The sequence below is a fragment of the Emys orbicularis genome, chromosome 4 (genome assembly GCF_028017835.1).
Source record: "Emys orbicularis isolate rEmyOrb1 chromosome 4, rEmyOrb1.hap1, whole genome shotgun sequence".
Classification (NCBI taxonomy): domain Eukaryota; kingdom Metazoa; phylum Chordata; order Testudines; family Emydidae; genus Emys; species Emys orbicularis.
The window spans coordinates 70,967,919-70,995,256 of NC_088686.1; the positions used below are offsets into that span (position 1 = coordinate 70,967,919).

Here is a 27,338-nt window from a genome sequence, read left to right on the forward strand (position 1 = left end):
TTTATTACATACGTTCGACTTCAGAAAATGTAGTGTTTTCTGAGGATCAGCAGCCACGCTTCATATGAGAGGCAACAGATACCAACGTCAGGCATAGCGCTGCTGCCCCTTTTACATCCTTCTCACGCACTCCTGCCCCCCATCCAAAAGAGTTAGTAGTGCCTTCACACGGCAACCCCCTTCAAATGGGAAACGATACGACACCTTGATCCGACCGTAATGGGAGAAGAAAGTACTTCCGCAGCGATTTTCTGGAGGGCGGGGGGGGGTGTTTGAAATAAGTTCGAGAACAAAAACAGGATGCCCTCCTAAGTAAGTCTGCGAGTTATTGTACATCAGCGTTAGCCATTAAACATCCAAATGCGTTGCCACCACCACCACCAACATTCAAACAAACCCAGGCAGCAGAAGAATTGCATTAAGGACAAGGCTGCAGCTGTGGATCAGCTGCTGGGGGGAGGAGGGGGAGGAGTTTAAGGGGGATCAGGAAGCAACGGAGTGTCTAACACCTCTCTCTGCTATGGCTGGCTAAAGAAAAATCATCATAACCATAACAAGGGGGGGGAGGGGAGAAGGCAGAGAGTGAGGGGGGCGGTGGGGAGCAGCAGCAGAGGCAGCAGCATGAAGAGGAGACCTGGGCCGGGGGGCAGCATGAGGTCGGTGGTGGGCTTCTTGTCCCAGCGGGGCTTGCAGGGGGACCCGCTGCTCACCCAGGACTTTCAGAGGAGACGCCTGCGGGGCTGCAGAAACCTCTACAAGAAGGACCTACTGGGCCACTTCGGCTGTGTCAATGCCATTGAATTCTCCAACAATGGAGGCCAGTGGCTGGTCTCAGGTAAAGCAAACATCCTCCCCCTCTCCCCCCAGTCCTTGCCAGCTTCCCCCCCCCCCGCCCCCAGCATCTCGCCTCCCTCCCCCCACGCTCACCCAGGGAAGGGGGGGATTGTGGTGGCGTTTCCAGTGTCCCCCCCCCCCCCCCCACAAGGAACTAGTGTTCCCCAAGGAGGGATCTAAAATGGTTGACAGGTTCGCATCCCATTTTTTGTATTCTTTTTTTGGGGGGGGGACGTGAATCCCCAACAAAGTTTGCAGGAAAGTGTTTGGCACGGAGGGGGGGGCGGTACAGGGGGTTTATTGCGCGGCGAAGGCGTTGGGAGCCAGCTGGGCTGAAATTGGCAGAGCCCGGTGACATGTCCCAGTGAACAGCCGGGGCTGGGGCGAGTCGGGAGGCGCTGTGGAGCGGGTCACTGACTGGGGAGGGCGGGGGACTGCTGGGGGGCATTGCGCTAGGGGCCCGGGGGGCAGCCCTGCCCTGGGTGAGGGGCTGCAGTGCGGGACCTGCTTGGGTGGATGGGTTTGGGAGGCGCGGGTCGCTCCTGGGCCCCCGTTGAGGGGGATGGAGCCGCTGGGTGGATCTCCCCCCAGGCGGGTGCCCGTGCCGGGATGCGGGCGCTGTCAGGTAGCCGGGGGCGCTGGCTTGACGTTAACCGCTACCCTGGGGAGGGGGGAGAGCGGCCGCGGGCGCCATGCTCGGGTCCCCCCGGGGCTGCCGCAGGTGCCTTCTCCCCTGCGGTGCTTCACGCCTCGCTCCCCTTCCGCGCGGAGGGGCAGGGAGCAAACTCCAGGCCGGGGCTTTGCTGGGAGCTGCAGGCCTCGCTCTCCTGGGCTCCTCATAGCGACAGGCCGGGGAATCGATGGCCTATTCCGCCCAGGGGAGGGGAGGCCGGAGCAGGCTCGTCCAGATCCTCCCTGTTGGGGCTAGGGGTTGCAGTTCCCTCTACCTAGCCCGAGACTCCCAACCCGGGGGAGGGGATCCAGCGTCGTCCGATATAAGGAAAGGGCTGCCTGGAGTTCCCCCCTCCCCCGAGCCAGGAGCCCCCGACTGGGGGGTGGATGGGAAGGGATCATGGCCCTCCACTGAAAGCCAAGACCCTCCAGACTGGAGTGTGTCACAGTGTCCCCCCTCCCGCCCAAGACCTTTCTCCCCGTGTGTGGGAGGAGGATCTCTCCTCCCCCCCGCCAAGCTTCCCAAAATGGGGACATGAGAGACAGGAGAGGAGTGTCACTTCCCCTTACTGAGTGTCATGGTTTTCCAAACTGGGGTGTGTGTATTACAAAAGGTCCTCTACCCCATAGGGCTGGACAAGGGGATTATACCTCTCCTCCAGAATAAAGATCTGCCTCTTCCAAAATGGGGTAAAGAGAGAAATTTTCCTGCCTCTCTGGCCTTCTGCTAGCAATAATCACATATACTAATGCACATCGTGGGGATTTATGTCTTTTGCAGCCTTTGCTTTAAGAATGAATTCTCATTTGTAAAAGTCTTAACATACTTGATGCAAACCAAACAGGAGAAATATTCAGGATTTTGCCTGGGGACTATCTGATATGCTGTGAACAGTAATTGGAGACACTGGGGGGGGGGGGGGGGGGAGAGAAAGGTGGCATAATGGGTGCTTTTTGCCTAGCCATAGTGTATGGTAGCAACACTTGTGCTTGAAAAACCCATTTGACTGGGCTCAATAAGAATCTTTCCCAGGCAAATGCCATCAACTGCTGCGGAAACTAATTAAAGAAAAATTCTATTCATAATGTAAAAAGCGACAAAGAATCCTGTGGCACCTTATAGACTAATAAACATATTGGAGCATAAGCTTTCGTGGGTGAATACCCACTTCGTCAGATGCATGTAGAAGTGGGTATTCACCCACGAAAGCTTATGCTCCTATAATATGCCCGTTAGTCTATAACGGGGTAGGTAACCTATGGCATGCGTGCCAAAGGTGGCACGCAAGCTGATTTTCAGTGGCACTTACACTGCCCGGGTCCTGGCCACCGGTCTGGGGGGCTCTGCATTCTATTTTAATTTTAAATGAAGCTTCTTAAACATTTTAAAAACCTTATTTACTTTACATACAACAATAGTTTAGTTATATATATTAGACTAATAGAAAGAGGCCTTCTAAAAACGTTAAAATGTATTACTGGCACGCGAAACCTTACATTAGAGTGAATAAATGAAGACTCAGCACACCACTTCTGAAAGGTTGCCGACCCCTGGTCTATAAGGTGCCACAGGACTCTTTGTCACTTTTTACAGATCCAGACGAACATGGCTACCCCTCTGATTCTATTCATAATGGTTAGAAAAGAAAACCTAAATGTGAACAATGAGCCTTCCGTAGAGCTTGTCTACACGAGGAAATTTAGGAGCATCACTATACCGCTATAATACAATGGTAACTCCCCCTGTGGACATTTACCCTGGAGTGTGTCCATGTGGCCAGTTATAGCGATATAGTTATGCTTGTAAATGTCTCTGTGTAGACAAGCCCTAAATCCACCAACAGCTCAAGTGCCTTTGCTGCTGCTCTTAGCTTTCCTAATCTGTGGCAGAGACACAAATGACCAGAGTGTTTTGTTGCTATTAAGAAGCCTGTAGGCAGCAAGAGAAACTGACACAAATCATGTTAGTTTCACATTGCTGCTGCTTGGAAAAGCCTTAGGATATTGATTCCCACACTTTTTACTAAGGCAACCCACTAACTGCATTTTTTTTTAACTCACTGTTACATATGTGCACCCTTCACCCTGTAATCATAACCCTAATTATGGTCTGGTGAGGAGGAGGAGCCCAAAGGGGTGGGATGCATTGGAGGGTGAGCCTGCCCCGCATTCACCCCAAAGCAGTTGCTCCTGCACTGTCAGGCTGGGCCTGGCTCCTCACTGTAGTTATTGTGATCTGGCGCATGGACTCTCAACACTAATCATCCAGGCTTTGTCTATACTAGCACTTTTGTTGGTCAGGGGTATGAAGAAAACACCCCCGTTGACCGACATAAGTTTCATTGACAAAAGTGCTGCTGCTATGTTGGCTGGAGAATATTTCCTGCCGACCTAGCTACTGCCGCACATTGGTTTAATTATACCAGTGGGAGAGCTCTCTCCCACTAGCATAGAGTGGCTACACAAGAGATCTTGTAGCGGTGCAACTGTACCACTGTAAGGTCCTTAGTGTAGACATAGCCTTAGATTTGGCCATCTGCCCCTCTGTCATGGGGTGCTTGGGCCAAATTTGAGTGAATGGCGTTACAATGCTGGGAGCTGGGCCCAGCACTGCGGGACAGGAACCACTGCTGTGGGGTGAATGCAAGGCAGGCTAACTCTCCAACGCACCTCCCTTCCACACTGGGCCAGGAAAAATGTATGTTTGCCTAGGCCAGGGCCTAATGCAGGGATCGGCAACCTTTGGCACGCGGCTCGCCAGGGTAAGCACGCGGCTCCCACTAGACCCGGTTCACCGCTCCAGGCCAATGGGGGCTGCGGGAAGCGGCGCCGGCCGCTTCCTCTGTAGCTCATCAGATATTATTTGGAAGATATATTATTGGACAAATAAATGTGAAAGTTTTCAAGCTTATTCAACAATTTTTTCCCCCTGCTTTTCAACCAGCCTTGAGAGCAAGTTACATTTTAAAAAATTGAGGTTGATTGACTATATGTAAGAGTTAAGTGTAGCACACAGTAAATTATACTCAATTATTTGATTCCTTTAAATTACAGGGGTGAGGTTTCTGGAGGGTGTGGCTTTAAAGAGGTGAGGTGGTAGAGGAATCCTAACTAATGAACTTTTATTCTTGGGCTAGTAGGTATTACCTAATGTGTTTTCAAGCCTTGCTTTTGGGTATGTTTTCTTGTTTGTGCATTTGCCCATCTCCCCCCATGTGTCCCTGTTATCTTTGATAAACACAAGTATGTGTTTATCAGTGCCTCCTAGTTTCTTCTGGTTTAAACTGCATCACCAAGAGAATTTCTGGAGGATATTATGGTCCTAGGTTTCCTTAATATTTGTATGCATTTTCCTGCTCTTTTTTCCCTCTCTGCTGCTCTCCCCTCACCAAATAATATTTAAATGGACTGCCTATGATCATAAGTTTTAATTAGAAGCTTGTAGGGATATGAGAGAGTGTTTGGTATTGCACCTCTCATTCTGTTGCCAGGCAAGTCCAAAGGAGTGTGGATCAGAAGCAGGGTAATGAGATGACCTTAGCAACAGTAGTGAAGTATTACCACTTTTTGTTAGGGGAATCATGTTACTAAGTACATTTAAAAAGGGCGAAATTCAGTCCTGGCATAAGTGCATGCATCTCCCTTGCAAATATGGGGACACTCCGCTCTAGATGGTTGGATCAATAGGTTTTGGCAATTGGGATTGGGGGTGTCACCTCCCTGGGTCACTGGTTCCTCAATGATTGGTCCTGGTGTGTACCAGAAGTAGAGAGGATCAGGGAGCTCACTTAGGCTTTGTATACCTTAGAGCAGTGTTTTTCAACCTTTTTTTGGGCAAAGGCACACTTGTTTCATGAAAAAAATCACGAGGCACACCACCATTAGAAAATGTTAAAAAATTTAACTCTGTGCCTATATTGACTATATATAAAGTAATTCTCTTGAATGGGAATCAAATAAACACAAAGAAAGTATTTTATAATTACTTTATTATGAAATAGTAAGTAAACAGAAATATGAAAAATTATAAAATACTTTATTCAGTGCGCAACCTGGGCCTGTTTGGCTGAACACAAAGCTGATATTCTGGCTGGAATCGAAGAAAGACACACACGTAGCTCTTCGTCAACAGCTCTCAGTCTCTCTCTGTATTTAGTTTTTATAGCAATCATGCTTGAAAGCTCATCTCACACAGATATGTAGTGGAAAATATTTTTTTCCCACGGCACACCAGGCAACATCTCGCGGCACACTAGTGTGCCGCGGAACAGTGGTTGAAAAACACTGCCTTAGAGGAACTATGTGTGAAGAGCTGCTTAGTCCTTCCTAGCATGCTTGTATAATACTTCTGTGTCCATACATAAGTGATCCAGATGGTTTACAATGCCTGGCAAATATAGTTGAGAGTAGATTTGCTTTCAGCAAGGCTAAATACTGGGTCAGTCTGGATCATTTTAGGGCTAGTGTGGACAATACTGAAAGATTTTAGATGGCTTTCCTGCTACTGTCCCACAGTGGCCTCTCATCTCCCAGAATCCATAGTGCTGAGACCTGTTGGATAGGTACCTACTCAGAAGGCATCAGCTGAAGCAGTTCAGGGGAGCACTAATGTATGTGGGGCAAAACTGCAATGGTTCAGTATAGCTAATGTGAAGGCAGTGAATGGTTTCTGCTTAAACTTATGGTCCTGCAATTCTGCTAGGAAAGGGTTAAGTTACCTAGTGTAGATGCTACTTAGTATAACACCTTTGAGTAGGGTACAGGAATGCTACCTACCCCTCTCCCCAGTGCTAGAGTCACTGCAGCCTTAGAGTAAGGAGAACATACCGACTGATGTGGGGGTTCTGTTTTATACTGTGCATATAGAGGAATTGGGATTGTAGGGAAGGGTGCCCACTTCCCAGATTACATACATAAGAACATAAGAACGGCCGTACCGGGTCAGACCAAAGGTCCATCTAGCCCAGTATCCTGTCTACCGACAGTGGCCAATGCCAGGTGCCCCAGAGGGAGTGGACCTAACAGGCAATGATCAAGTGAGCTCTCTCCTGCCATCCATCTCCATCCTCTGACAAACAGAGGCTAGGGACACCATTCCTTACCCATCCTGGCTAATAGCCATTAATGGACTTAACCACCATGAATTTATCCAGTTCTCTTTTAAACGCTATTATAGTCCTAGCCTTCACAACCTCCTCAGGTAAGGAGTTCCACAAGTTGACTGTGCGCTGCGTGAAGAACTTCCTTGTATTTGTTTTAAACCTGCTGCCTATTAATTTCATTTGGTGACCCCTAGTTCTTGTATTATGGGAATAAGTAAGTAACTTTTCCTTATCCACTTTCTCTACATCACTCATGATTTTATATACCTCTATCATATCTCCCCTTAGCCTCCTCTTTTCCAAGCTGAAAAGTCCTAGCCTCTTTAATCTCTCCTCATATGGGACCCGTTCCAAACCCCTAATCTTTTTAGTTGCCCTTTTCTGAACCTTTTCTAGTGCCAGTATATCTTTTTTTAGATGAGGAGACCACATCTGTATGCCGTATTCGAGATGTGGGCGTACCATCGATTTATATAAGGGCAATAATATATTCTCAGTCTTATTCTCTATCCCCTTTTTAATGATCCCTAACATCCTGTTTGCTTTTTTGACTGCCTCTGCACACTGCGCGGACATCTACAGAGAACTATCCAAGATCTTTTTCCTGACTTGTTGTAGCTAAATTAGCCCCCATCAGATTATCCTGGAGGTGGATTTTTCTTTGGCATATTTCTCTACGTGGCTGACATCTTCATATGGGGGGCTGAGGCAAGAAGCCAGAGTTTGACCCATAACGAATAAAGGCCCTTGTCAAGTACTTTAGTCTTCAGTGAGGACAAGTTTAAAGCCTTTAAAGTGTGATTCTATCTGAAAAGTGACTAAAAATGGCATTGTGGGGTTTCATTCTCAATTTCCAATATTCAAACTGCCAATCTTGCAAACATAATCCAGGATCTGTGAGTTAAACTGAGTTCTTCCCATTTTGCACATCATTACTATTAATAAAGGTTCAGCAGTCCAAATTAGGCCTCTGACACCTGTTCAATGCCTCTGTCTACAGTGGCACAGGTATAACTGATTGGGATTTTAGTAAACAGTTTTGTTATGCTGGATTTCCCTTACTTCTTGTGGATCTTAGCTGTACTGGTTCAGCAAGTGCTGATATGACCAAAATGCTGTAAAATCTTTGGTACTAATTTAAACTAAATAGATGGGATATCTGAGTACACTCAAGGAGAGAAGTTCTGTTGAGAAGGAATGTGCTATCTTGATATAGTTACTTCTATGAGTAAAACTATACTTCAGGCCAAGAGACATCTGATTTGTAGGAGTAAGGAAAGTGGATGCAACATTTTAAGAGGAGGGGTCATTATGTACCTTTATATGACTCCTTCTCTCATCCCAAAGCATCTTTATAGGTGCAGTACAAGTGTCACCATTCGTTCCTGTCCATGGCTCGTTCCCCCATTAAATCCAGCCTGATAATGTCCCTGCATGCGATGTCCCACCATCTAGTTGGTGGTTAGCCTCTAGGTCAGACTGACCTCTGTTGTGTTTGCATTATTTTCTTTGGCATCCTGTCATCTGTTTGTCTTCTACACTCTTCCCTGCCATTGTAATATTTTCTATTGCAGCCAATCCAGCACCATGATTTCTCATCTGCTCTCCTCCTAACTTCATTTATCTTAAAATCATTCCACTTTACACCTTCCATCTTCTGAAGAATTCTCATCTCTCCTGTCTCCAGCCTTCTGATAATAGTTTCATTTAATGCAGCTGCTTCTGGACCATAGAGTAATACTGGTAGTACACTGGTTTGATGAATTATCACTTTGGTACCAAACATACTGTTTTTTTATCAGTTAATGATTTCATCAACTTCTGTGCAACACTTGTAGCTAAAGTATCTCTCCGTTTAACCTCTTCCTTGATGGAACCATCAGCACTCATCAAGCTTCCTAGGTACATGTATGATTTTTACTTGTTCTTCAACTTCACCGCAGCTGCATTTCAATGCTTTATGTATTGTCCCTTTTCCAAAATTAAAACCCCTTCATCTTCTTGGCATTTATTGTAATTCCAAATTGACTACACCAATTTTCCAAAGTAGCAAAGAGTATACTCACTAATTCAAACATCTTTGCCAGTTGTATGATGTCATCGGAATAAGTAAAGAGCTTAACTCTAGATTAGAGTGCCGTGCCCTCCAATTTGTTTACCATTCCTGACATCGAATTTAAGAACATGATGAAAAGCGATGGGGATTCCATGCTCCTTGTCTTACACTAAACTTTGACTTGAACCAGTTGCTTAATTTTCTCAGTACATAATTTTCTTTTACAATTGAAGTTACCCTATCTGGAACTCCATTTGATTTTACTACTTTTCTTAATGCTTTCCTCCAAACCAAATCAAAAGCCTTCTTCAAGTTGATGAAAACAGCAAACATCTTTAATCCCCATTCTTTCCCCCCCCCACCCCCTCTGTCAACTCTGAGTGTGATCAGTGTAACTTTGGCCTGGTTTGAAATCTCATTGTTCCGTGCCTACTAGTTTCTCTAAAACTGGACTTGTTCTGTTGACAATTACTTTCATTATTATTTCCGAATCCTGAAGAAAGGATATCCTGCCGATGCAAATAATATAGAGGTCTAAGCTTATTATCAGTACTGGGGAAAATCATCATGCAAGTAATTGTCAACAGATTATGACTCACTGGATTTTTTTTTTAAATAAAACTTCAGAACCATTCGTTTTCTGTCTGAGAAACAGCATAGCAAATATCAACTCAGAAGGAATTTTCATCAAAAATTTTTTCATGGATCATTCAAATCTTATCTCTAATGCTACTATGACACTGTAAAGCACTGCCAGTCATACACCTACTAGTTATTCTAACCACCATTTTAGATGGGATGGGGTCAGTAATACACAAACTCCACACTTTAGCTTCCTCTGTGCTGCCCCTACATCCATCCATCCAGCTGTGCCACCATAGGTTCTTTTGGACTTAAACTTTGGTAGTGGGCGTCCCAGTCCAGGAGGACTGGGACTCTTGGACTTTCTTGTAGTGAGCCATGAGAGATTTGCCTTCAGAGAGGAGCTACAAGCTGTACTTCTCAGGCAACTTTACCTGCGAATCTAAAATCCCTTTGCCTTCTTCCACCATGTCCTAGAGAAAGGATGGTCCAGCGGGTAGGGTGCTAGCCTATGATTCAGAGGCCTGGATTCAGTGCACAGTTCTGCCAAAGATTTTGTATGACCCGTGGGCAAATTTCTTAGGCCTTGCCTACACTAGAAAGGGTTTGTGGGTATAGCTTTGCTAATAAACGCTCCTAGTGGAGATACAACTTGTACTGCTGAAAGAGTTCTCTTGCTGGTATAGCTTGTAACAGTTTCCCAAATGAAATAAGCTCTACAGCAAAATGACTTTTTTGGCAGTATAGCTGCATCTACACTAGGGCTTTTGCAGGTGGAGAGATGCTGGTTAGATGCGCCGGTTTTGTTTCTACTCTTTCCTGCCAGTTTGCATAACTATGCCAGCAAAATTTTTCATTGTAGACTAGGCCTTAGTCTTTCATTGCTTCAGTCCCCATCTGTAAAATAGGGAATTGCTATTATCTCCATCTTACAGGGTTGATATGAGGATAAGTATATATTAAAGATGCTCAGATGGTGTCATAATGGAGTAGCCATATATATACCTAAGATATTAGCAATAGGATGCATGGACTGGGCAGGAAATAGGGGGGAGTTACACTTTTTTCCTGAGAAGGGGAGCTTGTAGTTGGCCAAATGGAGACTATACCTCCATGATCATGGCTGTCTAGACTGGCACATGTCAATCTGAACCCTACTAGGTAATCCATACTCTCTGTACCAAACTTTAGCTGGTCTGCAGGTGGCTGTGGATGGGGTGGATGCCCAGAAAGGCTATTCAGAGGTTTGCAGGGGAGTGTTGCGTATGTCTGGGAGGCATAAAGCGGAGTTGCAGGGAACAGGAACCCATTAAAGAGAAGGGGATGTATAGAGGTGACAGGGAGAGGGAATCCATGTTGAACTCTCAGTACTTTAAAGTGTTAAATTGTAACATGGATAAGACTCTTTCCCACTGTATATCCCATCCAAATTGTAATTCCTCCTCTTCCGAACACATGCACTAAATGTACAAAGTTCTGCAGCAGGAAAGCCCTGCTGTGCAATGCTTATGCTTGCTTGCATAACCTTCATAGCTTCTGTCAGAGCAGGACTGAATGTCTGTTGGAAGTCAAAGGGAATTTATTTTACAGATGAACATTCTGAGTGTCCCTGGATATTGTGTCGTTCAGGTGGTAAAATGTGAACTTAGGTTGATGGAGGTGTAAATGTTGCCTTACTTGGTGACTTCCTTAACTCTTAAAGATTGCATTCACAGGAAATGCACTTTTTACAGAATTAACAGAGTTTGTGGGATTCCTAGTTGATGGTAGTCATGTTTGAGAACTAGGAGCATTAGGGTAAGGTAGGCATGTGGTGGTGGTTTTACAGTCTTATGTTGTTCCCACAATAGAATATTAAATTATATTTTGACTCTCTAAAAAGCCCTCTTACAATGTACATCTCAAGACATAGCTGATAGAAGTACAGTAATGTTGCTGATCACCTCCCCTACATATTGAAGGCTTGAGCCTAAACTGCTGGTATGCTGGCTGGTGACAACTAAAAGACATGATTGTCACAAACAGGTTGATACTTTGACAATAACTCTGATCTCTGAAAAGTAACCAATTAAAAGTGTCAGTGTCTGCCAGGTTTCTTCAGCTTAAAGACTTAATTTAATGTATTTCAATGACTGCCTCTTGCATTTATCTGAAACCTTCACTTATTAATTACTCACTCATCTAAAACAGCTGGAGTGTACATGTGAACTTCCTGTGCCACATTTCCAGCCAGCAAGAAAGCCAAGCTCACATCAGTTTCCAATAAACTGAAGTTCATTTATAATTAATCTGGACATGTCACTTATTTGGCATCTCTATTCCTAGTGATTATCAAACATATTACAAGTCTATCATATATCATCAGCTTGCACTGTGCAGTACAAAAATAGAAGAAGGGATGGTCTCTATCCCTAAGAATTTATTGTATAAGAAGTGTTTGAATACTGCTGTGCTGTTTAACAGATTTTAGAAGGATTGCCTTAAGACACTTGACTTAGCTGAGAAACTGGTAACTTAAGGCACATTCAGTATAACTCAATTCCATGAAAAAATTTCCTTCTCTGTTACTAAAAAAGTTTTAACAAATTTTATTATATTTAATCTTTTTATTGTATGGGTTTTTTGTTTTGTTTTTTTAACTCTATGCATTTGACTTTGGTTTGATTTTATTATCCAAGCAATCAGCTTCATTTTGGTTGTAGTCAGTTTCACTTTTGGCCCATACAGTGGCCCAAGTTTGCTGTGTTTTGGGCTTCCAGTTGTGCAAGGAAATGTTAAAATGTTGTTTTAACTGAAACTTTTCTATATGTAATGACTCGTCTAATCACCAATATAATTTGTTGTTCACATATAAAAATCACCAACTAAATTTATTTTGAGCCTAACTTATTTGGCTGTTCCTTTAAAAAAATACTTTCTTATCCAAATCTTCAAACATGTACTTTTCAAAAGCACTCTACATTCAAAGGGCATTGTCAAATGCTATTCTGCCTAAGTCTAATAACTGTTTTACTACTGTTTTTAGAAGTTTGAAAACCAGCTAATATTTCTTTCCTTGCCAACTTTTGCCTTATCTGTCTGGCAAATATTTGAGTATATTTTATGGATGGTTTACTGCCTTTCAAAATGGTGACCAGGTTAATGGTCAAAAGTACAATGAGCTGCAAAAAAAAAAAAATGGTTTTAAGCCCATATTGCTCTGTTGATTGCCACTATTAACCGGCCTGTGACAGGTATTCACCACAGAAATACATTTTTTACCCTTTACAAGTCTTTAATTTAACAGCAGGTTGAGAGGGCATGCTGATGCTGATGCATCTGTATTCAAATCTTGATACTTAAATTGGGCTGGCTACAGGACAGGGTGTTATGTGAGGTTCTTTGGGTCCCTGCAGGCTGATGGTGTCTGTATATGCTGAAAGAATGTTTGTTTGTTTTCAAAAAGAAAATATTTAATCTTTTAGACTTAACCAACTGTCTTCTCGGCATTTCATAAATGATAACCAAATGTCCAGGTGTTATGTCTTGATGTGAATAATTTTGTTCATAACCATTAGCACATCCAAACCAATAGAGAGGGGAGGGGGCTGTGTGGTAAACTAATCTGGATCCCAACAAAGCCTGTGTGAATGTTGACAGTGTTAAATACCTTACTTCTCTCTTCTATTGGCTTACATTTAGTTCAGTCTGTCACACAGGCTTCCTTTCCTTTTTTGTAGGAGGGGATGACCGCCGGGTCCTGCTTTGGCATATGGAACAAGCCATCCACTCCAGAGTCAAACCAGTGCAGCTGAAAGGGGAGCATCATTCTAACATCTTCTGCCTCGCTTTCAACAGTGGTAACACAAAAGTGTTCTCTGGAGGTAAGGGAGGAAAAGAAACTTGATTTAAGGAGACTGGATTATAAACTCTTTAGAATAAAAACAATGAGCCAGATCCTATCCCACACAAAGACCTATTGGCCTGCACAGAACTGCTCTAAATTGGCCCCTGAGGAGTCCCCTGAAATGGGAACATTTTTTTTTTTTTTTTTTTTTTATGTTGCTGAGCTGGCATAGTCTGCTCTATGCCATTGCTCCTGACCCCTCCCCCAACCTGGCATAGGAGGCCTAACACTCTGAGGCTTCTGGAAGATATCACTGGATCCAAATCAGCCTTTGGAGATTGAAGAAGTGGATAGATGGCTAAAAGCCACCTTTGCCCTTCCTTGAGCTCTGGCACAGCTAAGGAGCAGGCCCTCCAACAGAATCGTCTCTGACAGTTCCACAAGTATGCATGGAATACTGAGCTTTCACTATAGGTTGCCAGTTCAAATTTAGAACCGGTTAGTAGTGATCAAATGCTGTTACCATCTGATGGCTGTTCAGTGGTCTCTGAAATGAGCTTGGGATCTCATTCCAGCTTTCAGTGGGCAGATGCCTACATTGAAAAACCACCAGCACACTTGGCACTGATTGGCCCACTTGCTGATAGTCTTGCTTCACTTTGGTGGTAAACTGACTGTTAAAACTGAACAACTTTCATTCTTAAAATTCAGGATTGAGGTATTGGGACAGAAGCTGTGTGGCAGAAACATGTACTTGATCTGGAGAAATATATAGAGGACTGCAGTCTCTAAAATTTTTGGTCTGATACCTTTCATCAGTACTAGATTTTCCCCACACACACACTTTTTTTTTTTTTTTTTAATATTGAAAGTTTTTTCAGAGAAGGAGAGGGGAAGAAACATGTTTTAATGAATGGATATATGCATATGTATCAAAATCCATGCAGAGCATTCCTTCTACAGTCTAATGAGACCAGTAAAGAAGGGAAAGAAATGTGTATCCTTCATCTGCCCACCCTATGATGTAGTTAAGTTTGTTTCTTTTTTAGCATATTTTTGGAGCTCTTGATTTCCTTCTCCCACTGAGATTTTGTGAACTTTATAGTCAGTGCTGTAAACTAAGTCTCTTACCTTCTCTATTTTATTTCCCTTTATAAAAGGGGGCTAAATATACTTTATAAAGTGGAGTCATCCTTGAAAGGCATGATAGAAGTGCAAGTGTAAAGGTTTTTCCCTTTCCAATATAATATTGCAATTTGAATTGAGTTGAAATTCAACCACAGAAAATCAGATTATTTTTGCAAATTGAAAAACTAAAATATGGAAACTTGATTAAGGTGAGTGTAACTGTTAGTTCATACTCACAGTGAAAGAAGAGCTCCCCCTTATCATGAAAATGTTTGACAGTGTGTTTGTTATGGATTGAGGCAGGTTGCCCAAAACAAGTGTATATTTTTCGCTTTATATATAGTCTTCTGTCCAAAAGATCTCAAAGCATTTTGTGTGTATGTATACAGGTAGAGATTATAATATCAAGCTACTTCTAGAGCGGTGGGCAGCAGCTGGGTGGACAGTGCTCTGCACAACAAACTTTGGAAAGGAAACTTTGGCCAAAGACACCAGGCAAACCCTGCTCCTACAAAGAGTGCCATGGAGCCTTTAATGTTCAATGAACACAGAGAACATGAATGGTTTTTAAATACTCATAGTAAACTGTATTGAACTCAACTTCATACTTTGGGTGAATGAAAAGCTGAACTGAACTTGTGGTTCCATAGAGTCCCACTAATACAAATCTGGGGCTTTGACTACCAAACCACCTTCTGTATATGCTTTATTCCATCCCCAGAAGTATAACTGAATAGAACAGTGGGCATTTTCTGGTCTTTCATTGTCATAACCAGTGTAAAAGGGGAGATGTTCTAAATGAAGTGGAAGAGTTTCACACGCACACACCCACAATTCTTACCAAATTAATCTCCACAAATGGTATGAATTTTCTTTAAATATCACAGCAAAACCAAGTTATTGTGAACCCTACTTACCAGAATGGTGGTGACACTTTTAACAGCAAACAACTACTAGGGTGCCATGTGTAACCCAGTCAACTTGTGGTCCTGGCCACATCCTCATCTTTTCCTCCCACCATAGCAACAGAACCAGAGATAGAGGCAAGTCGTGGCCACTTTGTATTCTCCCCCCCCCACCCCGCCCCACTTCTCTCTTCCTCCTCACTCTGCTCCTGCAGCTTGTGGTGGGAGGGGAAAGCAGGTTCCTTAATAGGTTGGAGATTGAAGTCAGCCTGATGTAATGGCTTCCTCCCCAGTTCATCTGTGTATATTGGGTGGAGTTCGAAGTCCGTGGAAAAACTAGGCCAGATTCATCATTGGTGTAATTTCATAGAAATCAATGTGGCTTTATTGGATCTAAACTAGGCACTTTGTGTAAATGGCTTGATTAAGGGACCATGGAAAAGAGCCAGTACACAGTAATCTAAGGGCGTGTCTACATGTACAACGCTGCACCAACTCCGCGAATGGCAGAAGCTGTGTCGGTAGGAGAAACTCTCCTGCTGACATAGCGCTGTGCACACAAGCACTGATGTCGGTGTAACTTATGATGCTCAGACAGGTGGTTTATTCACACCCCTGAGCAACACACACAATGCCGGCATAAATTGAAGTGTAGACATAGCCTAATGCTGGCACAGTAATGGTTGCTCTGTGTCCTCATTTGCCAGGAGCCTCTAAAGAGAGTTTGTGGACATAGGAAAACACTTCTTGCCTCCACTTAGCTACATGTAAACTTATTTCTCATGTTTATTCCATGGAGCAAACAGATTTAAACATGTACAAGATGAACCAAAATTTAGAGTCCTCTTTACATTTAAAATGCATATCAATAAATGGATTCTTGTTCCTTCTGAACCCTTGTTCATTCCCCTGAACATCACATGAGCTTCACTGCTTGATAGCTGGCATCATATTTACGGGATGGATAGATGCACTTAGACTAGGGATGAGGTTCTTTGGTTTTTATTTTATCCTTTCTTCATTCCACTGCAAATGAATGGTAACTGCATGCATAATGCTGTGTTGAATCTTTCATAAACCGAAGAAGCTAAACCTGTATTTGCTAGTGTTTAGTACAGAGAATGGGGGAGGGGGGAACAACCTTCACTACTAGAGATTGGGGATACATGGAGGGACCAGGATATTTTTTTATGGATGCAGTCCCCTTGGCCTGCATTCATATGGACAGTTTGACTTGCATTTAACGAACATGATCAAGGGAGGCTATCTGATTTTTAATATGAACATAATTGTGGTCACAGTAGTGTGTGTGCACACCTGCATAACAGTGATTGTAGCCGAATATGCTGTCACTGCAGCAGCACTGAGCATTGTTGTACTAACATGTAGAGTGCACTGGGCTCACAACTCAAATGCTAAAACTATGATAGCATCTAGTTTGCCCTTCCTCTGTTGTAACAGCTTAAGCAGTTACATCTTTCCTTGTGAATTGCAGTGGGTGTAGGTGTCTCTGTAGGAAACCTGAAACTTCTCATCATCACCTTCTCCACCCACGCATGCACTAAAATTTTGGCTGAGACTGGTCAGAGCATTATCAGCAACACTCCTTAATTAACTGAAGTATCTGAGCAATGTGAGGCATGCCTTATTTAAGACTTACTACCTCTACAGCACTCTTCACTCCTGTAAGGCTTGGTGCTTTAGACAACAACCAGAAATTGACCCAGAGCCTCTGTGTAGACGAGCAGAGTGCTGACCATTGGGCAACCAGGCTGGTCATCGCTCCACAATGCTTTTGTTTTCAAAATGGAAATTACAAAACCTTTTTTTCTTCACTATAAAGTTTTAATGACCAGTACGTGATTTTAAGTGTTTATATTTCTCTTTATAGGCAATGATGAGCAAGTTATACTCCATGATGTTGAAAGGTAAATGCATAGTTTGTTTCCACTGCTGCTTCAGCTTCATAACCTTAGTCACTGGAGGCGTCCAAACTGATGGTCTTTACTTTTCTTCAAGAACATTTTAGCCCAAAACGTACTGTCTTTATAAAAAAACAAAAACAAAAAAGGTGACATTTTGAAGTAAAAATATTACATTGTGGGGAGGTTTTCCCTTTGGTTTCATGTTATGTGGGTGGGCGGGGGGATAGGTACTCTCATGAAGACAGTAGTATGTTGCAAATGGGGAATTATAAAGTTGAAGGGCCACATTTTTTAAAGGTATCGAGGCCCTAGTGGGATTTTCAAAAGCACCTATGCACCTAATTCCCACTGAAGTCAAGGGGAGTTAAGTGCCTAAATACCTTTTAAAAATCTGGCTCCAAGGGCCCAATTCCCCAAAGCCTTGCAGTTTTGGTACAAAGTGAGTGTGAAATCCTACAGGTGTAAATAACTACACAAGGTGCAAGGCAGTGATCATTCACACCTGTAGGATTTTACACCCACTTGATACCAGAAGTACGAGGCTGTGGGGAATTGTGCCCTAGAAGTCATATGGTGAGATAACATGGGTAGAAAGGTTATCCAAAATATATTTTAACAACATAGTGTTACCCTGTCTAAATATCAGAGTTGAACAATCAGGATAGTAAGTTTCTTTTGATCTGGATTTGATTTCTGGGATGCAACCTTTGTGGACTAATGTTTTGGTCTGTACATGCTGTTTGGCTCCCACAAACAGTTAAGTAATAAAGATTAAGTAATGTGCACTGATGAAAAATGAATATGAAGTCAGACAAGGCAGGAACGGATGTAAGAATAGTGAGAAATATAAACCTTAAATCTCTGTGTTGCCTGAGTCCTGGTTAGCATAATTTGGAAGGATCTCTGTTGCTAAGTGTGTTCAAAAGTCTTTATGCTGAATAAAAGTCCCCAAATAAATGTTTCACCTGAGTGTCTGACCTGACATTTGACTGAAGAGAAAATATAACCGCTGTATGTCTTGCTCTTCACACTCATTCTTAGTAAGAACAAATCCTCTCCACTTTGCTTGTGCTCTCTGGCTTACACCTGGGAATGTAAAACAAAACAAAAACCGTATGCAGTTTTGTTTTATATCTCTTCTCTCTCCTCCCCCCCCCCCCCCCAGTTTTGACAAGAAGTCTTTGTCACTATCATCTTTTATAGAAAGTGATTGTTCACCATATATCTTGCTTGAGTGTTTGTTTTAAGTACGGTCCTTCCTTTGATTTTGTTTTGGCATGTGCTTCTGTTACATACTGGATTTTCAGATCTATTCTGTCCAATTGCAGCACATTTGTCCCATTCCTCTAATACTGCAATACTTTGCACCATCTTCTGTGGGGAACGCAGTCAGTGTGATATTTTGAATTCTGATTTTAATTTTTTAACATTTCACTGTTTAACATTGTATGTTTTAATGATGGCTGTATGTAAACTAGCTCCATCAAATTCTTTTTTTTTCATATGCTCAAGTGGGACTTTCTGCTGCTGCTATTCTAGCCTTTCCGTTATCAAAACTGCTTTCCAAGTTAGTCACCTCTGAGGCAGTTACTCGATCTCTCTCCTAGATCCGCAGTTCTAGCATGGGCACTGCTCAAACTTGCATTAATTTCAGACAGGATTTCCTTGAAGGACTTGCTGTACCCTGGAGTTTTTGCTAGACAGACTGTGCATCTAGGTTGTTCCCCAAGAAATACAGCAAATCCAGGAGTCTCTCACTGGCTGTTCTAGCCTTTAAGTAGTCATGATGGCCTGTCTTTTCTTGGCATTCTTCCTTTCTTGCTCCTTTTCAAAGTGACCTACAAAAATGGAAGGAGAGTAGAAACTGGGCTTGAACCCTTGTTTTGCTACTGTATGTTGGATAAAGATTATATGTGAGGAAAGGGGGTTAGGGGTTTGTGGGGGGAGTGTCTTCTCAGCTTGTTTTCCACATTAGAAATTCAGGTGTGGTCTATCCTGGAAGACACTGATTGGCGAACTAGTGAAATGACATCCCAAGAGGAAAGCTGAGTAGCTGAGACTTCTTAAAACTGTTGTTCTTTTAACAGTTAACTCCAATGATTGGCACACCTCTAGGTGAAAGAAAGCTTGTATTAAAGAATCAACACTCCCACCTCCTTGTCCCTTTTTAATTAAGAAATGAAAGCTAGCTATCTTTAGGGCCCCAGGAAGACCCCTCTCAAACACAGGAAACCAGAGCTCACATTCATAATACTTTCAAGGTTAAAAAAACAAGCAAGCAAACAAAAACTTTAACTAAAATCAGAACCCTTTGAGACCACCTTTTTTACTCCCTAAAGAAATGCAAATAAAATAAAATAAAAAACACAAGCAGAATTTAAGCCATTTAATCTTTAAAACAGATATGATCCCCAAAATGTATTTTCCCTTAATATTATTGTCAAAGTTGCTGGCTCCACCCTTGCATGAAGTTCTTGCAATTTTATAAGCTTCAGTGCTGTTAGTAGCACAGAATGTTGGGCCAAACTCATTCCTGGTGTTAAATATATATATGAATTTACCCCATTACTTTACTTATGTTCCCTTCCTTAAAACATCATAGTTGAGTAACTGTTTATTTTATATTAATTCTGTTTACAATTACTAGTGTATTAGTAGCTTGTAAACTTTAAAAGACTGAAAAGAAAGAGGAACTAACGGAGCACACTTATTGCAAAACTTATCTAATGCAACCTCACTCTTGTAGCCACCTTCACACTTTGGAGGCTTTTTGTGATAGATATGTAGGTGTCTAGTTGGCAAATATTGTTTTTTAACTCCGTAACAAGAACTTCATATCTAGTCTGAGCAGTGTTAATCTTGTTGCTCAGTACTGCCAGGTGACAAAACTATGGCTATCAATTGCCTTCTGAAACAATGTACACCAAAAGGAGGGGAAATAATACATGTTTGTCTTGCAGCAGTGAGACCTTGGATGTGTTTGCACATGAAGATGCAGTGTATGGCCTTTCAGTGAGCCCAGTGAATGATAACGTCTTTGCCAGTTCATCCGACGACGGCCGGGTTCTCATTTGGGATATCCGAGAGTCTCCCCATGGAGGTGAGAGCTGCAGGCAGAAAAGAGTATTAATGTAGAGAGAGCTCTTGAATGCAGAAAAGCTGCCTTTATTGGGGTAGATTTGGGGGCTGGGGAAGGAGTATGGTGCATGATTGGTGTGGGTGGTGATTTGCTGTTTTGTACTAATGTTGGATTGTGGTAATAGCTAGGGTTGCCACCCATCTGGTTTTCACCCAGACAGTCCGGGTTTCAGCTTGTGTGTCTGTCTGGGTGCCGTGTGTTTTTGTTTTTTATCTGTGGAAAATGTTGCAATCCTAAGCAGAAAGGAGGAGGCAGTGCAGCAGCCGCTGCAGCTGCCTCTGGGGCCAGGCTGCTTGTGAGGCTTGCAGCGGTGCGTGGCCTTGCGCAGCCCACAGTTAGCGGGTAAGGCAGCCTCGGCTGTGCAGGTGAAGACCCTGCCAGCAACGGGGGCAGAGCCTTAGGGGAAGAGGTGGAGAAGGGACGGGGTCTCGGGGTCCTGGTTACCAGCCATTAGAAAGGTGGCAACCCTAGTAATAGCACAGGATTGCCAGCCTACACGGCTTCAAATATCAGACCCCAAAGATCATATTTAGTTTTAAATATACGTTTTTCTGCATCCATACATTCAGGGAGCCTATCCCATCTCCTAACAGTTGGTGCGTCTAAGCTCTCCTTTTTCTCCTTTTGTCCCTTTTTGAAGACGCATTAGAAAAAGAAGTGTCTTCTAAAGATCAAAGATCTGAGATTAAAATGCCTTAATCATAATCCTATGGCTATTGTATGGTTTCATTATAGAGCAGAGTTAAGGTTGTTTAGGTGCCCTAACTGTGCATTTCCATATTTTAAATCTGAATTTCCTGGGATTATAAAGATCATTTTGGAGATAATTACAATATCCTGTAGTATATCACTCTAAATGACTGGTATGTATTCTCCCCCTTAACTCCATTTTAAAATAGTTTCTGTCTGGAAATTTAATTCAGAACATTCATCATGTCACTGCAGTAATTATTTCCTTTCTCTCTCTTCCCTGACTTTACATCAGTTTCATCTTATTGCCCTCTAATATAACATTTTATTTGGCATAAAGCTGCTGTTTGGATCCACAGTACTTTGGTTCCTCACTGAATTAGTCATCTGCTAGGAGTCCTGGCCCTGCCCACTAACATGTCAGTGCCACCCACTTCTGGGGTTAGTGCATCTGTCTGTGATTAGCAGGGTTGCAGGCACTACCCCTCTGGCCTGCATTTTCAGGCCCTAGAATGAACTGTGTCCTTGAACTAGACATGAAAGACCATCAGAAGTACCTATAATAAATCCAGTTTCTGTATGCAACATGAAATAAAAATTTACCTTTGAGGTTACTGAGCCATTAATTTGGTTCCTGTAAAATTTTCTGCTTCTGTATTTACACTTTCTTCTATGTGATGAGGAGAGTTTTTCGGGTGTGTGCTTACTTTGTATTCAGGTTCTTTCGTGATCTATTAAATTAATGTGACAGAAGGCAAATACATTTATTAGTTGCCTGGAAAAATTTGTTCTTTTCTGTATATGGAAACTAAGTGCCTTAATGTAGTACTTTTTAACAGGGTTTCTCTCTTTTAATTCTTTGCAAAACAATAAAAATAAACCATGCTCTAATTAAAATAAATCCACAACTTTTTTGAACCCCGCTGTTTGTGTGCTACAACAGAAATTCTCAGGTAGCTGTGATGTCCCCAGTGGTGGTACATTCTGTAGTACAGAAAGAGAACCTGGAACTGGCCAGCATCGTTCTTGGAAGTTTGTCTCTATTCAAACACAAATATAACAATATTCTGTGACATGTATGCCGAGTGCTCTATATAGCTTGGTTAGTGGTGAAATCTAACATTTTGTTCCAGGCTTGGTTCAGTTTTCAAGCTGCTTTTGTATGTTGTCTAAAGGAGGGGAAAGAGTGAAGTTTAATAAAACATTTCTACTGCATTTTGCGTTTTGCAAAACAAGGACTGTCAAGAGATTTTAAAAAAATAATCTTGATTAATCGTGCTGTTAAACACTAACAGAATACCATTTATTGTTTTTGGATGTTTTCTACATTTTCAAATATATTGATTTCAATTACAACACAGAATACAACATGTACAGTGCTCACTTTATACTTTTTATTACAAATATTTGCACTGTAAAAAACAAAAGAAATAGTATTTTTCAATTCACCTAATACAAGTACTGCAGTGCAGTCTCTTTATCATGAAAGTTGAACTTACAAATGTAGAATTACGTACAAAAAAATAACTGCATTGAAAAAATAAAACAAGGTAAAACTTTAGAGCCTACAAGTCCTCTCGGTCCTAGTTCAAACAATCGCTCAGACAAACAAGTTTGGTTACAGTTTGCAGGAAATAATGCTGCCTGCTTCTTGTTTACGTCACCTGAAAGTGAGAACAGGTGTTTGCATGATGCTGTTGTAGCCGGCATCACAAAATATTTATGTGCCAGATACTCTAAAGATTCATATGCCCCTTCATGCTTCAACCACTATTCCAGAGGACATGCGTCCATGCTGATGATGGGTTTGCTCAATAACTATCCAAAGCAAAGCGGACCGACGCATGTTCATTTTCATCATCTGAGTCAGATGCCACCAGCAGAAAGTTGATTTTCCTTTTTGATGGTTCAGGTTCTGTAGTTTCCGTATCTGAGTGTTGCTCTTTTAAAACTTCCGAAAGCATGCTCCTCACTTCATCCCTCTCAGATTTTGGATGGCACTTCAGATTCTTAAACTTTGGGTCGAGTGCTGTAGCTATTTTTAAAAATCTCACATTGGTACCTTCTTTGCGTTTTGTCCAGGGCCGGCTCTAGGCACCAGCAAAACAAGCTGGTGCTTGGGGCGGCACATTTTTAGGGGCGGCATGGCCGGCGCCAGAATGCCGCCCCTAAAAATGTGCCCCGGCTGCCCTAGCTCACCTCCGCTGCTGCCGCTCGAGCGCCACGGCGCGCGAAACAGCTGATTCGCACGCCGCTGCTCGCCATCCCTCCCAGGCTCTCAAACCTGGGAGGGAGGGGGAGATCCCGAGCGGCCGCGGTGCGCGAAACAGCTGATTTGCGCGCCGCTGCTCCCCCTCCCTCCTAGGCTTGAGAGCCTGGGGGGAGGAGGCAGGGCTGGGGATTTGGGGAAGGGGTGGAGCTGAGGCGGGGCCGGGGGTGGGGTAAGAAAAAAACGGGGGGGGGGGGGGGGGCGGCCAAAATTGTTCCTGCTTGGGGCGGCAAAAATCCTAGAGCCGGCCCTAGTTTTGTCAAATCTTCTGTGAAAGTGTTCTTAAAATGAACATATGCTGGATCATCATCCGAAACTGCTATAACATGAAATATATGGCAGAATGCTGGTAAAATAGAACAGGAGACATAGAATTCTTCCCCAAGGAGTTCATTCACAAATTTAATTAACACATTTATTTTTTTTAACAAGCATTATCAGCATGGAAGCATGTCCTCTGGAATGGTGGCCGAAGAAGGAAGGGACATACGAATGTTTAACATATTTGGCATGCAAATACCTTGCAATGCTAGCTACAAAAGTGCCATGAGAATGCCTGTTCTCATTTTCAGGTGACATTGTAAATAAGAAGCAGGCAGCAGTATCTCCCGTAAATGTAAACAAACTTGTTTGTCTTAAGGATTGGCTGCAGGAGAAGTAGGACTGAGTGGACTTGTAGTCTCTGAAGTGTTACAATGTTTTGTTTTTGAGTGCAATTTATGTGACAAAAAAAAATCTACATTTGTAAGTTTCATTTTCAGGACAAAGATTTCACCTCATACAAGTACTATAGTGCACTGAAAAATACTATTTCTTTTGTTTATATTATTTTTTTATTACAAATATTTGCACTGTAAAAAATGATAAAGTGAGCACTTGTACACTTTGTATTGTGTTGTAATAGAAATCAATATATTTGAAAATGCAAAAAATTTAATAAATTTCAATTGGTATTGTATTGTTTAACAGTGCGATTTAAAACTGCGATTAATATTTTTAATCATTAATTTTTTGAGTTAATCGCGTGAGTTAATTGCGATTAAGTGACAGCCCTATGCAAAACCTTTTTTTTTTTTTTTTTTTAAATTCTCAATTTTTGAACTAAACTACTTGATAGTGTAAGTATACAATTAGGTTTATTAAAATACACCATATTGAGTGAACACCTAACTAAACAGGTAGGTCTCTGAATAGTTTTTTCTTAAAAAAACCAACCAAACAAAAAACAACAACAAAACCCACCCTCCTTTAATGTCTCTTTCTGACAAGACAGACTGTAAAGCCTTGTCAGCAACAGGTAGTTTTCCCAGTACAGACAATGGGTATTAGCAACAGGTAGAGCTGAGCACTGTTTAACTGCAAGTGTGCAAAAGATGAAACCGTATTTAGCATCATATGGCTAAACTCAAGTTTAACTAAGGCTTCTGAAATCATTTGTACTTACCTATACTTGCAATTAAACCATATTTGTCACTGCTTCAGCTGTACCTGTTACTGACACTCATTTAAGAAATGGCCTTATAACTAACGTGGAGCAGGATTGCACTTGATACATTTGAGACGGTTCTGGGGCAGCTTCTTAAGAGGCTGGTTGATAAGGATGGCCTTTTGTCCAGGGGTTGTTCGGTGTCAGTATAAAGTCTGCATGTTTTCTAGTGATTAAATAGAAACAAACATGTATGGAGGCTCCAGTTCAGCATTTAAGTCCCAAGCTTGTAATCATTTTGCTACAAGACGTAGTGCTCACCACTATAAGTACCAGTAAGTAATCTCACTGATTTCAATGGGACTATTTGTGGTAGTGAGCACTATGCTTACTAGTAAATGTATGCAGGGTCAAAATCCTTAATGTCTGGCAAACTCCTTTAAAATCTCAAATCTCATATATAAGCTGCTATTATATATTCTATTTTAACTAACAGCCATAGAGTGGAATTCAGTTCCCCCAAGCCCTCAATCTCTTGTATAGCCTCTCCCTTTTAAAAACCTGTTTTCTCAAGCTTTGGGAGGGATGGTATTGAATGTCTCTTGTAAGAAACAAACCTTTTCATATTGCTATGTGTGAGAGCTGCAAGTGTGAAATAAAGCAGAAGAGAACAATAACCAAATTAAATCCCTTAATTAAATTGACTAATTTGGATAATATAATCTGTTTTTAATTAAACAAGTTGTCAGACTTTCGTAAATTAAGAGAAAAGTACAGTGCTGTACTTTGAAAGGTAAGTGTGTCTTTAATGCAGGTGAAACTCCAGCGATTTAGTTATAGTAACTCGGCCAAGTGAATATTTACTAAATAAAAAAACCCTTCATTTGGCAATCTGTCATTGTTCCAGGATTTCCATTTGCTGAATGGGGTCTGTGTTTCTCAGCGAGGGCTGCCGTTTTAATGATACAGCATTTATGTCCCAGCAGGGACCTGATTTGATGATGTAAACTGAAAGGATCGGTTCTACCGTTAGTCTGCTTTTGAAACTGCCTGTTAACTAGAGCCAGCCTTAGTGCTTTTGGGTGGGCTTGCCAAACAAATGTTTGCCCCTCCTGATCACACTACTACACACAGGACAGTCTTGGGTACTCCAAATTTAACTGATCTTCTGTAAAAATGGGAGGGAGAAATTTAGGCCTGCTGCTTGTGTTGGGGCCCGTGCCTAGCTGTCACCAGGTAAGTGTGTTTTAAGGGACAGCTCTCTAGACCTCAGCTTTAGGAGCTGTTAGGCCTGCAGTCACTGGAGGGTTGTGTGTGCCTTCCAATAAATTTTAGCACTTGTAATAGCTTTTCATAAACTTTAATCACCAGAACAGCACTATAAAATAGAAACGTTTCCCTGTCTGTAAAATTGAGATCAGTTGGAGGCTAAGACTTGACCAAAGCTACAAAGGGAGTCTCTATTAAAACACAGGGTCCCTTTATCTGTCCTGTGCTCGGTGAATTTGCCTTCTATTCGCCTTTTCCCCTTCATAATTAGAGGTCACACTAGCTATTCAGTGGAGGTACTTGGCTCAGCTGTAGGCATTTGACATGTGCCATCAATGGCAACCCCTTGTGGGCTGCAAATTGGTTAAAAGTATTCCCAAAAAAGAAGTCAATTTCCCGAGCACCAAAAGCCAGTCATGGGTAGCTATAGGGTAGACCAGGGTTAGGCAACCTATGGCATGCGTGCCGAAGGCGGCACACGAGTTGATTTTCAGTGGCACTCACAGTGGCCACGGGTGTGGGGGGGGCTCTGCATTTTAATTTAATTTTTAAACGAAGCTTCTTAAATATTTTAAAAACCTTATTTACTTTACATACAAGGATAGTTTAGTTATATATTATAGACTTCTGGAAAGAGACCTTCTAAAAACGTTAAAATGTATTACTGGCACATGAAACCTTAAATTAGAGTGAATAAATGAAGATTCGGCACACCACTTCTGAAAGGTTGCCGACCCCTGGGGTAGACTATGAATATTGGGATCATTTGGGAGGAAATCACAGGGATAACTTCTCAAACTTAGTGATCAGTTTATGATGTCCAGGCGATCTCTCTAATGAATAGATTTTGAAACTTCTTTTTTAAAAGAAAAAACAAACCACCTCCCTCCCTTAAAAATAGCCCTGATATTTATAGATCTCCAAAATGTTGGATGCTTGCAAATGTGGGACCCAAAAGTCCGTCAGTTTAAAACAACTTGCTCTTCCATTTCCAGTGATTTCTAATGGTAGAGTAGCTCCTCTTCAAACCGGATAGCAGATCCTCATGTTTCTTTTAAATGCTTCACTGCTCAGAGGTCCCAAACTGGATAGGTGCCACATTTGTAGTAGGCACTATACAGACACTTAAGGAAAAAGTCCTTGCTCTGAAGAGCTGAGTCAAAAAAATGTGGCAGAAAAACATGTAATATACAAGTAGAAGAATGGAGATGATGGCAGGCACATGTCATGTTAGTTGCAAGTCTTTCTCTTTAAAAAGTTTTTATGTATTTTTATTTGGTTTTATTTTATTGTTCTGTGTATAAGACTTGAAGGTAGTTTGTTAGTGATTACAAAAATAAATGTAAGTAATTAGAGTACTCTTGTATTACCATGGACTCATAGTGACACTACTTCTGCTGGGTAGTACGAACTTTTGCCAACACTTTCAAACTTGAGTGCTTAATGTTAAAAACCCAATACAAGTGACCTGACTTTCAGAGGTGCTGAGACTCTTTTAATGCTGATTTTTAATAG

The 27,338-nt window shown here is 42.1% G+C and overlaps 1 protein-coding gene across 1 annotated transcript in view; it reads left to right on the forward strand.

The window, feature by feature from the left end:
• Positions 1 to 615: 615 nt before the first annotated feature.
• DCAF5 (DDB1 and CUL4 associated factor 5) overlaps positions 616 to 27,338 on the forward strand; it is a 93,059-nt gene continuing 66,336 nt past the window's right edge. The window contains exons 1-4 of the mRNA XM_065403680.1: positions 616 to 835; positions 12,966 to 13,109; positions 16,997 to 17,033; positions 19,991 to 20,130. Coding sequence (XP_065259752.1) covers positions 622 to 835; positions 12,966 to 13,109; positions 16,997 to 17,033; positions 19,991 to 20,130 — 535 coding nt within the window. The 5' untranslated portion in view covers positions 616 to 621. The remainder of the gene's footprint in view (positions 836 to 12,965; positions 13,110 to 16,996; positions 17,034 to 19,990; positions 20,131 to 27,338) is intronic.